This window comes from Schistocerca piceifrons, chromosome 1, assembly GCF_021461385.2.
Source record: "Schistocerca piceifrons isolate TAMUIC-IGC-003096 chromosome 1, iqSchPice1.1, whole genome shotgun sequence".
Lineage (NCBI taxonomy): Eukaryota > Metazoa > Arthropoda > Insecta > Orthoptera > Acrididae > Schistocerca > Schistocerca piceifrons.
In genome coordinates this window covers 153,211,811-153,230,588 of record NC_060138.1, presented here as the reverse complement: position 1 = coordinate 153,230,588, position 18,778 = coordinate 153,211,811, and the positions used below count along the sequence as shown (strand labels likewise).

The 18,778-nt window shown below is 42.3% G+C and overlaps 1 protein-coding gene across 1 annotated transcript in view; it reads right to left on the bottom strand.

Annotated features, from left to right (window-relative positions):
- Positions 1-18,778, bottom strand: part of LOC124803706 (protein dopey-1 homolog) — a 370,000-nt gene that overhangs the window by 127,816 nt on the left and 223,406 nt on the right. Inside the window, exon 22 of the mRNA XM_047264693.1 lies at positions 11,261-11,420. Within this exon, the coding sequence (XP_047120649.1) occupies positions 11,261-11,420 (160 nt within the window). The remainder of the gene's footprint in view (positions 1-11,260; positions 11,421-18,778) is intronic.

The following is an 18,778-nucleotide window of genomic DNA, read 5'->3' as shown; positions in this document are numbered from 1 at the left end:
AATTGCTACAAAAACTTATGCCACCTCACAATAATGAGAGTAAAGTACGTTTCTTAAACATTTTTTGCTCAACATTCAGCAAAAATTTTCTGCATAATAACATATTGTATGTAATTTTTAGAGTTTTGTACTTTCATCAGTAAATACTGAACCCTTGTAGGGAAATCTATCAGTCTGACCAACTGTTAAGAACATCCTTTTTTCAGAAACGGGTACACATATCAAGTTTAAATTTATGCCACATACTTTAAGTCTATGGTCCCTTAGCAGTGGAAAAAACTACTTAAGCTTCTAAATAAATAGAATCAGAAGTAATGGCCATTTATGTGACATATTATGATAGTCGCAAAATCACCCACCAAAAGCTATAGTGTACTTCCCACAGACCTAGAATCACGAAATTTGGCAAGAAACAAGGTTTCACAGTACAAGTAAAGTAAAAAACCTGTAAACTGTTGATTTGTAATTATATCAAACAAAAAATATTTCTTTTTTCATTTGTTATCTGACTTCAAACTTATAAGGAGTGATCAAAAATTTCTCTTCAGAGGCCGTACAGCCCAGAATTGGTATGCCAATAACACACAGTTTCAGTGAGCACTGAGGCAATCATCCTTCTGACATACCAGGTTGATGGCAGTTGTTTGATAAAACACCTTGTCGTGCTGTATGAAGAAATCCGTAACTGCCTGCTGCACATTCTCGTCTGAGGATACACATCTATTTATTACAAAAATTGTATTTTTGTGTTGAGACTCGTTGGTTCTGCCAACTCACAAGCAAATTGTCATGTTCCAGCCTAACCTAGGCCTTGACCTACGAGGGCTGTTCAATAAAGAATAATCATAATTTTTTTATGGCCATAATTTCTTGCACTAAAATTTAATCTTATGATATTCTGTTAGCTTAATGTGCAACAAACATGCCGTAGTAGTTTCATTGTTGGGACTCCTGGTTCCCACCTGTGAGAGGCAGGCAAGGTCAGACATGTTCAGTATTGCCTACCGATGCAATGGAGATAACATGTGAGGAGCAATATGCAGCTTTGAAATTCTGCTTTCGTCTCAACAAATCTTCAGCTGAGGCCTATACAATGTTGTAGGAGGCCTATAAAGAGTCTGTTCTTCCCTACAGCACAGCTTGAAGGTGGTTTAAAATGTTTAAAGAGAAGAGAGACTCAATTACAAAGGAAGGTAGACCTGGTGCTCCAGTAGCTGCTCTAAGGAAGAAAACATCAACACTGCTGCTCTCATTGTGAGAGAGTATCGACGAATTACCTTACGATCACTTTCTGAAATACTGAACATTTCATTTCACAGGGTGCCACCCACACATTAGTGATAGAAAAATTATACGACACATGTTTGTGTGTGATGGGTTCCAAGGCTGTTGATTCTCAAACAAAAGGACATTTGTGTACAGGTCTGCATGTAGTTAAAGTTGATGCTAGAGGAAGATCCGGAGTTTCTTTCAAATGTAATCACTGCTGTGAAACTTGGCTACATCATTTTGATCCTGAGAGCAAACAGCAAAGCTCAGTGCGGAAGTCTCCTTCATCACCAACCCCCCAAAAAGCAAAAGTGGTTGCTTCTGCTGGGAAAGTTATGGTCATTTCATTCTTTGATATTCATGGAATGGTTTTCAGCATGTTGTACCTACTCATACATCAGTAACTGGACAATACTACAGATACGCCCTGAAAAGATTGTAATTCCATATCAGACGCAAAAGACCACATTTCCGTGAGGCAGGCTAGATGCAGCATCACGATAATGCGCGACCACATATTGCCAATGTTGTTGCTGAATATCTTGCAAAAATCAACGTGAAGTGCATCCCTCACCTGGATTTAGCCCCGGGTGTGACTTTTTTTCTATTCCCTAACATGAAGAGGCTGCAGAGGATCAAGTAGGTAAAAAGACAAGGGCTAGTAGAAATCCTTGGGTAACACAAGAAATATTGAATTTAATTGATGAAAGGAGAAAATATAAAAACACAGTAAATGAAGCAGGCAAAAAGGAATACAAACGTCTCAAAAATGAGATTGACAGGAAGTGCAAAATGGCTACGCAGGGATGGCTACAGGACAAATATAAGGATGTAGAGGTTTATCTCACTAAGGGTAAGATAGATACTGCCTACAGAAAAATTAAAGAAACCTTTGGAGAAAAGAGAGCCACTTGTATGAATATCAAGAGCTCAGATGGAAACCCAGTTCTAAGCAAAGAAGGGAAAGCAGAAAGGTGGAAGGAGTATATAGACGGTCTATACAAGGGTGATGTACTTGAGGACAATATTATGGAAATTGAAGAGGATGTAGATGAAGATAAAATGGGAGATAAGATATTGTGTGAAGAGTTTGACAGAGCACTGAAAGACCTGAGTCTAAACAAGGCCCCGGGAGTAGACAACATTCCATTGGAACTACTGACGGCCTTGGGAGAGCCAGTCCTGACAAAACTCTACCATCTGGTGAGCAAGATGTATGAGACAGGTGAAATACCCTCAGACTTCAAGAAGAATATAATAATTCCAATCCCAAAGAAAGCAGGTGTTGACAGATGTGAAAATTACCAAACTATCAGTTTAATAAGCCACTGCTGCAAAATACTAATGCGAATCCTTTACAGACGATTGGAAAAACTGGTAGCAGCCGACCTCGGGGAAGATCAGTTTGGATTCCGCAGAAATGATGGAACACGTGAGGCAATACTGACCCTACGACTTATCTTAGAAAATAGATTTAGGAAAGGCAAACCTATGTTTTTAGCATTTGTAAACTTAGAGAAAGCTTTTGACAATGTTGACTGGAATACTCTCTTTCAAATTCTTAAGATGCCAGGGGTAAAATACAGGGAGCGAAAGGCTATTTACAATTTGTACAGAAACCAGATGGCAGTTATAAGAGTCAAGCGGCATGAAAGGAAAGCAGCGGTTGGGAAGGGAGTGAGACAGGGTTGTAGCCTATCCCCGATGTTATTCAATCTGTATATTGAGCAAGCAGTAAAGGAAACAAAAGAAAAATGTGGAGTAGGTATTAAAATCCATGGAGAAGAAATAAAAACTTTGAGGTTCGCCGATGACATTGTAATTCTGTCAGAGAGAGCAAAGGACTTGGAAGAGCGGTTGAATGGAATGGACAGTGTCATGAAAGGAGGATGTAAGATGAACATCAACAAAAGCAAAACGAGGATAATGGAATGTAGTCGAATAAAGTTGGGTGATGCTGAGGGAATTAGATTAGGAAATGAGACACTTAAAGTAGTAAAGGAGTTTTGCTATTTGGGGAGCAAAATAAATCATGATGGTCGAAGTAGAGAAGATATAAAATGTAGACTGGCAATGGAAAGGAAAGCATTTCTGAAGAAGAGAAATTTGTTAACATCGAGTATTGATTTAAGTGTCAGGAAGTCGTTTCTGAAAGTATTTGTGTGGAGTGTAGCCATGTATGGAAGTGAAACATGGACAATAAATCGTTTAGACAAGAAGAGAATAGAAGTTTTCGAAATGTGGTGCTACAGAAGAATGCTGAAGATTAGATGGGTAGATCACATAACTAATGAGGAGGTATTGAATTGAATTGGGGAGAAGAGGAGTTTGTGGCACAACTTGACTAGAAGAAGGGACCGGTTGGTAGGACATGTTCTGAGGCATCAAGGGATCACAAATTCAGCATTGGAGGGCAGTGTGGTGGGTAAAAATCGCAGAGGGAGACCAAGAGATGAATACACTAAGCAGATTCAGAAGGATGCAGGTTGCAGTAAGTACTGGGAGATGAAGAAGCTTGCACAGGATAGAGTAGCATGGAGAGCTGCATCAAACCAGTCTCAGGACTGAAGACAATGACAACAACAAAAACAACAACAACAACATGAAGAAACACCTTCGTGGGAGGCATTATCAATCAGCAGCAGCAGTGGTGAAGGCTGCGGAGGTGATTTTGAAAGACCAGCATGTATTCGAAAACTGGCAGGAACACTGCCGCCACATCTCACGGTCTTTTTCCAAATAAATACAAAAATATTAACTAATTATAACATATATAGTTACAGGGTGTTTCAAAAATGACCGGTATATTTGAAACGGCAATAAAAACTAAACGAGCAGCAATAGAAATACACCGTTTGTTGCAATATGCTTGGGACAACAGTACATTTTCAGGCGGACAAACTTTCGAAATTAAAGTAGTTACAATTTTCAACAACAGATGATGCTGCAAGTGATGTGAAAGATATAGAAGACAACGCAGTCTGTGGGTGCGCCATTCTGTATGTCGTCTTTCTGCTGTAAGCGTGTGCTGTTCACAATGTGCAAGTGTGCTGTAGACAACATGGTTTATTCCTTAGAACAGAGGATTTTTCTGGTGTTGGAATTCCACCGCCCAGAACACAGTGTTGTTGCAACAAGACGAAGTTTTCAACGGAGGTTTAATGTAACCAAAGGACCGAAAAGCGATACAATAAAGGATCTGTTTGAAAAATTTCAACGGACTGGGAACGTGACGGAATGAACGTGCTGGAAAGGTAGGGGACCGCGTACGGCAACCACAGAGGGCAACGCACAGCTAGTGCAGCAGGTGATCCAACAGCGGCCTCGGGTTTCCGTTCACCGTGTTGCAGCTGCAGTCCAAATGACGCCAACGTCCACGTATTGTCTCATGCGCCAGAGTTTAAACCTCTATCCATACAAAATTCAAATGCGGCAACCCCTCAGCGCCGCTACCATTGCTGCACGAGAGACATTCGCTAATGATATAGTGCACAGGATTGATGACGGCGATATGCATGTGGGCAGTATTTGGTTTACTGACGAAGCTTATTTTTACCTGGACGGCTTCGTCAATAAACAGAACTGGCGCATATGGGGAACCGAAAAGCCCCATGTTGCAGTCCCATCGTCCCTGCATCCTCAAAAAGTACTGGTCTGGGCCGCCATTTCTTCCAAAGGAATCATTGGCCCATTTTTCAGATCCGAAACGATTACTGCATCACGCTATCTGGACATTCTTCGTGAATTTGTGGCGGTACAAACTGCCTTAGACGACACTGCGAACACCTCGTGGTTTATGCAAGATGGTGCCCGGCCACATCGCACGGCCGACGTCTTTAATTTCCTGAATGAATATTTCGATGATCGTGTGATTGCTTTGGGCTATCCGAAACATACAGGAGGCGGCGTGGATTGGCCTCCCTATTCGCCAGACATGAACCCCTGTGACTTCTTTCTGTGGGGACACTTGAAAGACCAGGTGTACTGCCAGAATCCAGAAACAATTGAACAGCTGAAGCAGTACATCTCATCTGCATGTGAAGCCATTCCACCAGACACGTTGTCAAAGGTTTCGGGTAATTTCATTCAGAGACTACGTCATATTATTGCTATGCATGGTGGATATGTGGAAAATATCGTACTATAGAGTTTCCCAGACCGCAGCGCCATCTGTTGTTGAAAATTGTAACTACTGTAATTTCGAAAGTTTGTCTGCCTGAAAATGTACTGTTGTCCCAAGCATATTGCAACAAACGGTGTATTTCTATCGCTGCTCGTTTAGTTTTTATTGCCGTTTCAAATATACCGGTCATTTTTGACACACCCTGTAAGTTATTCTGGTACTCTCCACACTGAAAACAAATTAAATTGATCTGTATCTTTTGCTGAAATAAATCAATAAAATCAGTGTTTTGCACTGGCTACAATATACTGCCAACCAACAATTGGCTATGACCAATATCTACAAATTGCTGACATCAGCACACAATGCAAGAGCTATGGCACCAAAAGTGTACTTTAGCCTAACACATTAAATCTAGGTCAACAGCTGCATTTCACACACTGTCACTTTATAGTAGGCATAAGGAAGAAATTAGTAACAGTACTTTTATCCTCTAGGCCATTCACAATGACTCCCAGCTTTCTTAGGTACATGATATACACTAAAAAATTATGTTCTGGAAAATGTGTCTTAAGGCCTGATCCAGAAAGAAAACATCATGCCACTGCAACCCAACCACATGGGACATCACTGCCACTGCTGCCTCAGCCATGACATCATGAAAGTAGTTAAGAATAAAGTCAGTATTTAGTTTGCAGGTTTCAGACAAGTGACACTGTGGCAGAAGATTTACTAGTGCAACATAAGATACAAATTTTTGATAGAAATGGTAGTTTCAATGAGGAACAACTTGAAGTACTAGTAAACTGAGAAATACTACAAGGAAAATACAATGTTAGGTGGCACAGTATTTAACCCTTGAGTGGGTGTGCCATTTTTCATAACATAATCATGTGCGCAATGTACTTTGGACACTTATAAAGAACAGCTGACTTTATGTTACCAAGGTAAACATTATGAGCAAAATCACAGTTTAATCTTAGTTTAATTAAATAATTATAAAGTCACATAATATGAGCTGAAACATTGTTAAAGTAAACAATAGTGAAATAAACTTTCATTACATCACTCTGTTGCCACACACAGAAACTATCCCTGGGTAACAATCTACTCTAAGCATTAAATAGCATACCTGCATCAGACTCTAGTTTATTCGATTACTAATCATCTCACAGACGACTGTTACTAACTCATAATCTAGGTCATTTACTTGCATGGCTTGTAATTTTTTTTCTTACCTAGATTGCTGTTTATTTATATTACTGCTGCACATTCGATGTATGAGAACACAATCTATCACTGTGTTAGCTGAAGCAATAATGAAAGAATTGGTATGAACTTGCAACTGTGAAACAACAATGGATAGGTGCAAAACAATTTTATTTGTGGTTGATGCACTTTAGACATAGGCTCCCCCGTTCAGCAATTAAACAAAGTGGGAAAAACTACAGGAATACCTCCAATTGTATACTGAACTGGAATATTTTGAAGACAGGCTATTTTTAAAACATATTTACAGTTCTCATTAGTTTAGAGCAGCTCACAAATTATTCAACATTTTCCACTAATCAGCTTCAAGGTACAAGGATGTTAGTGTTTTGCCTCAAATACACACATTATCTTTGATCCTAATCTTTCTCCACTAATCACTCCTCTGTAAAGTGCCATTTACAGGCCAGTCCTCTAGTAAACATAAACTACATATCACAATACTATGACAAGGACAGACTGCTGCTGCTCCACCTTATACAGGAGAAGCTAAGTCACAGACAGGCACAGAGCAAATACATTCATTTTAGCTTTCAGCCAAAAGGCCTTCCAAAGTAGAAAACATACACTTTCACAAACCACAATTCACACACACATATGACCACTATCTCTGGTTGCAGCAACCGTACTGTGTACAGCAACTGTGCCTGATGGGAGCAGCAATCTAGCGAACATGGTGGGTTAGGAATGATGCTTGGCACAGGGAGGGGGGGGGGGGGGGTGTAGGAAGGTGGTGGGGTAAGGGAACGGGCAGTGCTGTTTGCTGGAGCATGCAAGGACATGGTAGCGACAGGGTAGTGGCTGCTAGGCACAGTTGAGGGGTAAGAGAGCAAGGGGTAGAGGAGTGCAGGAGGGGAGGCAGCAGCAGAGAAGAATAAAAATAGAAAAGGACTAGTGGATGCACTGGTGGAATAGGACTAGCAAAGGTTGAGGCCCTTGGCGGGGGGGGGGGTTACAGGAATGCAAGGTTTATTGCAAGGAGAGTTCACATCTGCGAAAATCCTTGTTAGTCATCATGCTCACACAGAAAGCAGCACAGTCATTGTAACTTAGTCTGTAGACCGGACTGCTTTCCCAAGAAGTTCTGGCTTTGATTGGATAGGAAATGCCTGTGACCAGGTTGGAGCAGGTAGTGGTGGGAGGATGTATGGGACAAGTTCCTGTATTCAGATTTGTTGCAGGGGATAGTGGGTAATATATTCCTCATCTCAGCGCACAATGAGAGGTAATCAGAATCCTGGCAGAGAATGTGATTTAGTTGCTCCAGTACTGGGTGGTCCTGAATCACAAGGGGAGTGCTGGTTTGTGGCTGGATGGTGGGTGTGTTGGAGGTGTTAGGTGCTGGGGGAGACAAGGCACGAGAAATGTGTTTCTTTAGAAGGTTAGGATGGTAATTTCAGTCTGTGAAGGCCTCAGTGAGACCCGTAGTATATTTGGATTGGGCCTGTTCATCACTGCAGGTGTGACAAGCTCAGGTGGCTAGCCTGAATGGAAGGGACTTCTTGATATAGAATGGGTGGTAGCTGTCAAAGTGGAGGTGGTTGGTAGGTTTGATATAGACTGAGGTACTGATGTAGCCATCTTTGAAGTGGAGGACACCATCAAGGAAGGTGGCTTGTTGGGTTGAGGAGGACCAACTGAAGCAAATTGGGAGAATGTGTTGAAGTTCTGGAGGAGTGTGGATAGGGTGTCCTAAACCTCAACCAGATTATGAAGGTGTCTTCAATGAATCCGGACCAGGTGAGGGGTTTGGGATTCTGGGTGGTTAGGAAGGATTCCTCTAAATTGCCCATGAACAAGTCAGCATAGGATGGGGACATGTGGGGTCCATTGCTGCACTATGGATTTGTTTGTAGGTGGTGCCTTCAAAGGAGAAGTAACTGTGAGGATAAGTTGGACATGGTGACCAGGACAGAGGTTTTAAGTTTGGAGTTTGTCAGCATTGGGAAAGGTAGTGTTCAATAGCAGCAAAGCCATGTTTTTGGGAATGTCAGTGTGTAGTTATGCTGTGGAAAAGCAAAGTGTTCGGGGAGTTATTCTAAATATAATTGGTCTGTCATGCGGCATTTAGGACTTATTGAGTTTTTTGGCATGTATGAATCTGGAACATATCGGTCAGGCAAACCAAAGTGTTGGGACATTATTATAAATACAATTGGCTGTATCCTTATTTACTAATCATTAATTTTCTCAAGATGTTCCTGGTGGCAACCTTTTGGCGGATCTTATGGCAATGATATTTGTATGTCAGTGATCTGTCTAGCATGACACCCAGGTATGTTCGTTTGTTTGTTTGCTCCAGGTTGCTATCATTCCAGATGACACTCAGCTTCCTATTTGCCTGTTTTGAGCAATGGTGGAAAGCACTAATTTATGACTTTGAGGGGTTTTGTAGGTAATATTTAGGCATGATGTTTAATGAGTTTTCAATTTCCCTTCTACTTCCTCAAAGCTCTTTCCTTGTGTGGTAATAGCCAGATCATCAGCGCACAAGAAATGGGTATTATGGTCAGGTGTTGGTTATCATTTGTGTGTAGATTAAATAAAAGGGGTGCCCAGACACCGTCCTGGGCAAGAATGTTGCTTTGTTGAATTTTCCCACTCTCCAGCATTACATAAATCTGTCTGTTTTGTTATGGACATTCAATAACTTTTGTGAACTGATGGTCTTTAAATGTGTTGTACAGTTTTTTCAAGAGCATCCTATGACCGACTATGTAATATGCGGAACTTAAGTTTACTACAGCTAAACCTATTAATTTATGTTATTTATTTTTTTCTAATATTTTTATTTAGAAAAAAATATCCTTCTGCTATGTGTTCTGTAAGGGACAAAATTTGATTTTAGTTGTACAGATCAGAATCTAGCCTTTTCGGGAATTAGCTTTTGGTCTATGATATTTGCTACGCGATTTAGGATCATTCATTCTTATGGCTTATACGGATGACATAGGAGCACTATTGGGCGGCAGTTGTTTGGTTAACCTGTGTCTTTCCCCACATCAGTAAATTCCCTTGACATTTTTAGTGTAATAGGTATACCAAATGTGACTGGATAGCCAGTAGGGATGGCCTAAATATGAGATTTTGCTCGTATTATCTGTAACTTGGAAAGGAAAGAAATAGTACTTAGACAAAATGCTGAGTACATGCATTTGAGAAATTTAGTGGAGTTGATAACCAAGCAGGGACTGACTGTTAACCATTTACGATTGTCTGTAGCTATAGCTGTTTTTGGGCAGATCAGAACAGCAACTGCACTTTATGACCAACTTAGAAATGAATTATCTCTACACCATCAAGAGCTAAGGCAGGATAGGAAAATCCTTAAAAAGGCTTATTAATGCAGTGTGTCTTCTGGAAAACTGAGACTTGGCCTTTTGAGGAAATATAAAATCTATTAAGCAGGAAAATTAGTTGGAATTGTTGAAATACACTGCAGAGTATGATTCTTTTTTAGCAGAGCACAAAGAAACATCTATGGTGTTTGATGGATTTTCTAATCAAATTAAAAATGATCTAATACAAGTCATAGGTTCGACTGTTTCATCAGCTATGAAATGGAAAGCTGTAGATGTACTGTATACAATTACTGCAGGTACAGCTTCAGCAGAAAGGTCACTTTCAGTGCTGAAGACAATCAAACACTACTCTCAAAATTTTACTGGTTAAGAGAGTCACTGTCATACCTAGGAATGTTTTTCAACTGAAGCATGCTACTTAGAGAACTCAGAAAGAAGAAATTCTTCTCTGAGGAAGGTTTTACAAAATTTGCTTTCAAGCATAGAAGAATGGAATTTCAGTTTTGTTGACACTGCATAGCAACCAACCAAAGTGCGAAGGGTGCATTTAAAGCCACAAACTAGTTTTTCCTATGAAAGTTTTCTATAAAAGTTTGCTTACAGTAATATAAATTGATATTAGTTCCAATTATTTCAATACGGATAATATAATATTCAGTGCTTTGGCTATCTGAATGGTCAAGGCATGTCACTGGTTGTAACACATTATCATTTATAAAAGTAGTCCCAGTTATTTGTTGTCATTAACATCTGGCTGACCTGATGTTCCAGTTTAAAAATTATGTTCAAAAATGTTATCAAAGTTATTTAATAAATTCAACAACTCTTTCTCAAAGATAAAGGACAATAGAAGAAGAAATCTTGAACAAATTTCTATATTACACTGTATTTGTGTTTCCTCAAGCAAATTTTAACCTCAACTTCCACTTTACACATGAGTTCCAACACGAGTGTAGTCAAAAAGCCAAAGTGAAAATACTGACAGCATAAAATCTTAGTTCAATGCACTCACTTCCCTGCCACCCTCTCATCCATAATTTTATTCGATGACCCACAAAGGCACAATAACAAATACAAACATTATTTAGTCTTCAAGCATACATAAAAGGTGAAAAAAATGTAATACAGTCTTCATTTTAAAATAATGGTTACAATAAAATAAATAATCAGAAAAAGAAAATATGCTAAAGTAAGTCAGTCTCTCTCTCTCTCTCTCTCTCTCTCTCTCTCACACACACACACACACACACACACACACACACACACACACACACACTAAAAATCGTCGGAAACAAACCTTTCGTCCAGTCTGAGGGCCAGTTTGTTTACGTTCCTGCCATGCAATGGCAATAGCTGCTATGAAGTTTATGCCATGGTGGAGAGAAATAGGACTGAGAAATTCCAGTAACTGATGCTTGACAATTCTAGGACTGCCCAGCACACAAGACTTCTGCTCCCTGCAAAGAAGACAATGTAGCTTTATTAGCAAACATCAAAAGTACATTTCCTATGCCTGATTAGTTTTTAGCAAACTGAAACGAATTACCCCTGTAGAAGTCAACATGCAGAAAGAAGTTCATTTCATTGGGGCATTAATGAGTGCGATTACTATCTAATACATACATATTATAAATGTGGATGCACGTATTTATGTTCCACATCTCCTAAACCACTGGACTGATTCCAACCAAATTGCTGTCTGGAAAGAACAACTGTGGAGGTAAGAACTACCTACCTCTCAGAGGGGTGGAAGTGAGGGTGAAAAAGAGCATAGCTTATGATGTGCAAACTCCAAAATTACTTATCCAGTGTTTGAGAATGAGGGCACTTAGTGACTTGCTACAAAGTTTATAAGTAATTTTGAGATGTGTGAAAACTGCCACATTATGCATGACATTTTGATTTATTATTTCTTTACTACTAGCTCTATCTGCAATACATTTCCAGACAGTATTCACTTGTATCACTGGATGCACCTGCAAAATCATATCATTGTGTGAGAGACAGTACAGGAGACACTACATCATAAACATTGAGCTGTAAGAAAACAAAACTGCAAGTGAAATTCGCTGCAAGTGCAGGTGAAATATATTTAATATGTGTGAGAAATTGAGTTACAAACAGTTGCAATGAAAAGATTGTTATTTGTTTTAACATTTGGCCAAAAGACCTCCTTCTGAAGTAGGAAACATACAATCACAGGTCACACACACATGACCACTGTGGCTGGCTGGTGGACATCAACTACATCTGAGGGAGCAGCAATCTAACGCAGGTGGTATGCTAACGAGGAGGCCTGGGGCTGGTAAGGGGAAGGTAGCAGAGTAGGGGTGGGGAAGAGGTATAGTGCTGCTTGTGGCAGTGTGCAGCAATGTGTTGGGGACAGCGTAAGGCTGCTAGGTACAGTTAGGTGGTTGGACTGGGGGGGGGATAAAGGGAAGCAGAATAGGAGAGAGGTACAGAAGTGGGAAAAACTAGTGATGGAGTGGGAGCAGGGAGGGAGATAGACAGGTGGAGGGCAGAGACTACCAAAGGTTGAGGTTACAGATGTTTATATTGCAGGGCGAGTTCCCACCTGAGTAATTCCGAAACACTGGTGTTGGTAGGAAGGATGCTTACAGTGAACACTGTGAACTACTCATTAAAGTAAAGCACAGTGTGTTGGCAGCATGTTCAGCAACTGGATGGCCCAGTTGTCTCTTGGCCATGGTTTGTTGGTGGTCACTCATGCAGACAGACAGTTTGATAGCTGTATGCCTATGTAGAAAGCAGAACAGCAGTTGCAGCTTAATTTATAGATCACATGACTGCTTTCACAGCTAGCCCTGTCTTTGATGGAATAGGAGATGCATGTCACCAGACTGAAGCAAGTAGTGGTGGGATGTATGGGACACATTTTGCATCTACAGGGTGTTTCAAAAATGACCGGTATATTTGAAACGGCAATAAAAACTAAACGAGCAGTGATAGAAATACACCGTTTGTTGCAATATGCTTGGGACAACAGTACATTTTCAGGCAGACAAACTTTCGAAATTACAGTAGTTACAATTTTCAACAACAGATGGCGCTGCGGTCTGCGAAACTCTATAGTACGATATTTTCCACATATCCAACCATGCGTAGCAATAATATGGCGTAGTCTCTGAATGAAATTACCCGAAACTTTTGACAACGTGTCTGGCAGAATGGCTTCACATGCAGATGAGATGTACTGCTTCAGCTGTTCAATTGTTTCTGGATTCTGGCAGTACACCTGGTCTTTCAAGTGTCCCCACAGAAAGAAGTCACAGGGGTTCATGTCTGGCGAATAGGGAGGCCAATCCACGCCGCCTCCTGTATGTTTCGGATAGCCCAAAGCAATCACACGATCATCGAAATATTCATTCAGGAAATTAAAGACGTCGGCCGTGGGATGTGGCCGGGCACCATCTTGCATAAACCACGAGGTGATCGCAGTGTCGTCTAAGGCAGTTTGTACCGCCACAAATTCACGAAGAATGTCCAGATAGCGTGATGCAGTAATCGTTTCGGATCTGAAAAATGGGCCAATGATTCCTTTGGAAGAAATGGCGGCCCAGACCAGTACTTTTTGAGGATGCAGGGACGATGGGACTGCAACATGGGGCTTTTCGGTTCCCCATATGCGCCAGTTCTGTTTATTGACGAAGCCGTCCAGGTAAAAATAAGCTTCGTCAGTAAACCAAATGCTGCCCACATGCATATCGCCGTCATCAATCCTGTGCACTATATTGTTAGCGAATGTCTCTCGTGCAGCAATGGTAGCGGCGCTGAGGGGTTGCCGCGTTTGAATTTTGTATGGATAGAGGTGTAAACTCTGGCGCATGAGACGATACGTGGACGTTGGCGTCATTTGGACTGCAGCTGCAACACGGCGAATGGAAACCTGAGGGCGCTGTTGGATCACCTGCTGCACTAGCTGCGCGTTGCCCTCTGTGGTTGCCGTACGCGGTCGCCCTACCTTTCCAGCACGTTCATCCGTCACGTTCCCAGTCCGTTGAAATTTTTCAAACAGATCCTTTATCGTATCGCTTTTCGGTCCTTTGGTTACATTAAACCTCCGTTGAAAACTTCGTCTTGTTGCAACAACACTGTGTTCTAGGCGGTGGAATTCCAACACCAGAAAAATCCTCTGTTCTAAGGAATAAACCATGTTGTCTACAGCACACTTGCACGTTGTGAACAGCACACGCTTACAGCAGAAAGACGACGTACAGAATGGCGCACCCACAGACTGCGTTGTCTTCTATATCTTTCACATCACTTGCAGCGCCATCTGTTGTTGAAAATTGTAACTACTGTAATTTCGAAAGTTTGTCCGCCTGAAAATGTACTGTTGTCCCAAGCATATTGCAACAAATGGTGTATTTCTATCGCTGCTCATTTAGTTTTTATTGCCGTTTCAAATATACCGGTCATTTTTGAAACACCCTGTATGTATATCACAGGGATATGAGCCATAATGGAAGGGGTTTGGAGTAGGGGTGGGAAAGGATGTTGCACGGGTTCGGTGTGTGGCAGAATACCACTGTGGGAATGATAGTAGGTAGGATACTCCTCATTCCAGGGCATGAAAAGATGTAGTCAGAACCCTGGCAGAGGATGTGATTCAGTTATGCTAGTTCTGTGAGGTACTGAATCATGAGGTGAGTGCTGCTTTATGACCAGACAGTGGGTATGTGAATAGTTGAAAGGTGAACTGGGGAGACAAAGAGTGGGAGATCTGTTTCTGTGTAGTGTTGAGAGTGTAATTTCAGTCTCTGAAGGCCTCAGTGAGACCATTGGTATATTTGGAGAGGATCTGCTCGTCACTAAATATGCAGCAACCATGGGTAGTTAAGGCTATTTGGGAGGGATTCAACTTCTTGGTATGGACATACTATTTGTGGTTGGTACATCTGATATGGATGGAGGTACTGATGTAGCCGTCCTTTTGGTGGTGGACAATATTGAGGAAGATGCCCTGTTGGGATAAGGAGGACCATGTGAATGCAGGAGAAGGTGTTGAGGTTTTGGAAGAATGTCAATAGGGAGCCTCACCCTTTGTCCAGATCACAAAGATGTCATCAATGAACCTGAACCAGGTGAGGGGTTTTGGATTCTGGGTGGTTACGGAGGATTCCTCTAAATGGCCCACAAATAGGTTGGCACTGGATGGTGCCATGCGGGTGCCCCTTGCTGTACCATTGATTTATTTGATATCTTCAAGGCAGAAGTAATTGTGAGTGAGGTAATAATTGGTCATGGTGACCAGGAAGAATATTGTAAGCTTGAAGTCGGTAGTGTGTTGGGAAAGGTATTATTCAATACCAGCAAGGCTGTGGGCATTTGGGATGTTAGTGTAGAGGGGGGTGGCATCGACAGTGATGAGTAGGGCACTGTGTGGTAAAGGAACAGGAAATGTGGAGAGTTGGTGAGCATAATAGGCTGAAGATGTTGGACCATGAAAGCAGAGATTCTCTCAGTAGAGGTCCAGTAACCAGTCACAATGGGGTGTCCTGAGTGGGTGACTTTATGGAGTTTAGAAAGCATCTACGGAGAGTGATAGTGACGAGGAGGGAGGGAGAGTCAGGTGCGAGATTCTGGGATGGGCCTAAGGATTTGAGGAGAGAGACGTTAGCTTTCTAATTGGGATCAATGTGGAAGGGACTGTATGTGGATGAATCTGACAGCTGGCAGAGTCCCTCCACAAGGTAATTCCTGTGGTACACAACCACAGTGGTGGAGCCTTTGTCAACAGATTGGATTGTAAGGTTGTGATCCATTATTAAGTGGTGGATTGCAGTTCTCTGTGGATGTCAAATTAGTTTCCATATTGAAGGATTTGGGGAATGATTGTGAGGCAAGGTCTGAAGTTAAGAAATTCTGGATTGTTAATGGGGTTGATTTGGGGGCCATGGGCGTGGATCACTGTTGGGTGGAGGAGTGAACTGGATGAGGCAGAACCTGATAGGTAGGACTGGTGGCGAAAAGGTGTTTCCACTGAAGGGAGAAGGAAAGAAGTCTTCAACAAGACCAGAATGTCACTTCTGGTGACCAGTTGGGCGAGTTTTTTTATGTGGGTTGTGCATGCTGCTCTAGCTCCTGGAGGGCAACAATTTCAGTGAGGGAGATAGGATGCAGGAATTTAGGATTGCAGGACAGAAGAATTTTATCAATGGAGGGGAGGTGATGTAAAGTGTTTTTGACCTGATTTATTGTCTTGTAGTACTAGGGTGGTGAGGGTTATGGACTGACAGACAGAATCTGAACAGAGATAGGTCATTGTGCAATGAGGCGTTGCAAACTGGAGATGGGTAATTTGATGGTCAGGCCATTTGGGGATGGAGGGAAGTCATCAGCTAGGCATTAACAAATAAACAGTACGTGGGACTGGGTTATGGCTAGGGATAGAAAACTTTTCTGTATTGGCACAGAGCCAACATATTACTTACTATCTGGAAAGACATGTTGTGGGACTGGGGTGGGATTGGGATGATAACATGGAGAAAGAAAGGGGGAGGAGAAAATGGATAGAGAGAGAGAGAGAGAGAGAGAGAGAGAGAGAGAGAGAGAGAGAGAGAGAGAGAGACAGAGCACAAGGGCGAAATGGACGTAAAGAGGAGGAGATCAACAGTGAGAGAAGAAAGGGGGAGATGGACTTAAGAGGTGGGGAGGGGGGAGGGGGAGATGGACAGAGGGGGAGAAGCAAATGAACAGAGAGGTGGGGGGACAGGTGAACAGAGAGGGGGCAGGATGAGATACACAGAAACTGGAACTGAGAGGTGGAGGAGGAGATGGGGGGGGGGGGGGGGGGGACAAACTAATAGAAGACTAGGATAAATGCATACCTATGCTGGGTACTCAGCTAGAGGTTCAACAGAAGAATACAGGAAAAATCACAAGTAATAACACTAAATGGAATAGCCTTAAAATGGAATGAATCGAAACAGATGTAACTGAAATGCATACTCCAATATTTGTAAAAACATTGGGCTGTACCAAAGCACGATGCCATTCACAATTGGCCAGTCAAATTATAAATTAAAATGTTGTAATAAGTAATCAGACTTAATTTTAACAGTGGACTGACTAGAGGGACAGACAGTAAAGTGGTTTCATAGGAATGTGGCACCAGTAAGCTCATGTGTCGCCAGGACATTACAATTTACAAAGAGATCCTAAAGCCGTAAACATGAAGACAGCAACTTCAGCACTCCACCGTATATTGAAAACCAAAGCACTGCGAATAAAATATATTTATAGCTCAAATCAATGGAAAATTCAGGATGGAATGTAACAATATTACGAAAAGGAGAGTTGCTACTCACCATATTGCAGAGATGCTGAGTCACAGATAGGCACAACAAAAACACTGTCACAAATAAAGCTTTTGGCCATTAAGGCCTTTGCCAACGACGGACACACACACACACACACACACACACACACACACAGGTGCACGCACAAACACAACTGACACACACAACTGCAGTCTCAGGCAACTGAAACCACACTCTGAGCAGCAGCACCAGTGCATGACGGGAGCGGCAACTGGGTGGGGGTAAGGAGGAGGCCGGGGCAGAGAGGGAGAGGGATAGTATGGTGGGTGTGACGGACAATGAAGTGCTGCAGGTTAGGCAGAGGGCATGGAAGAGGTGGGGGAGGGGGGGGGGGGAAGTAGCGGAAAAGGAGAGAAGTGAAATGACTGGGTGTGACAGTGGAATAACGGCTGTGAAGTGCTGGAATGGGAACAGGGAAGGGGCTGGATGTGTGAGGACAGTGACTAATGAAGACTGAGGCCAGGAGGATTACGGGAACATATGATGTTTTGCAGCAAAGGTTCTCACATGTACAATTCGGAAAGCTGGTGTTGGTGGGAAGTATCCATATGTCACAGGCTGTGAAGCAGTCATTGAAAAGAAGGATGTCATGTTTGGCAGCGTGTTCAGCAATAGGGTGGTCCACTTGTATCTTGGCCAAAGTTTGTTGGTGGTCATTCATGCAGACAGACAGCTTGTTGGTTGTTATGATCACATAGAATGCAGCACAGTGGATGCAGTTCAGCTTGTACATCTCATGACTGGATTCAAGGGTAGCCCTGCCTTTGATGAAATAGATTACGCTAGTGACTGGACCGGATTAGGTAGTGGTGGGAGGATGTATGGGACAGGTCTTGCATCTAGGTCTATTACAGGGATATGAGCCATGAGGTAAGGGGTTGGGAGCAGGGGTTGTGTAAGGATGGACGAGTATATAGTGTAGGTTCAGTGGACGGCGGAATACCACTGTGGGAGGGGTGGGAAGGTTAGTGGGCAGGACATTTATGATTACAGGGCACACTGAGAGGTAGTCGAAACCCTGGCGGAGAGTGTAATTCAGTTGCTTCAGTCCTGGGTGGTGCTGAGTTATGAGGGAAAGGCTCCACTGTGGCTGGACGGTGGGACTTTAGGAGGTGGTTGGAGACAAAAGATATGGCATGGGAAATTTGTTTTTGTACGAGGTTGGGAGGATAACTGTGGTCTGTGGAGGCTTCAGTGAGTCCCTCAGTATATTTCGAGAGGGACCGCTCGTCACTGCAGATGCGATGACCGATGGTTGCTAGGCTGTTCAGAAAGGACTTCTTGGTATGGAACGGGTGGCAGCTGTTGAAGTGGAAGTATTGCTGGTGGTTAGTAGGTTTGATGTGGACAGAGGTACTGATGCAGCCATCTTTGAGGTGGAGGTCAACATCTAGGAAGGTGGCTTCTTGAGCTGAGCAGGAGTAGGTGAAGCAAATTTGGGAGTTCTTGAGGTTCTGGAGGAATGTGGATAG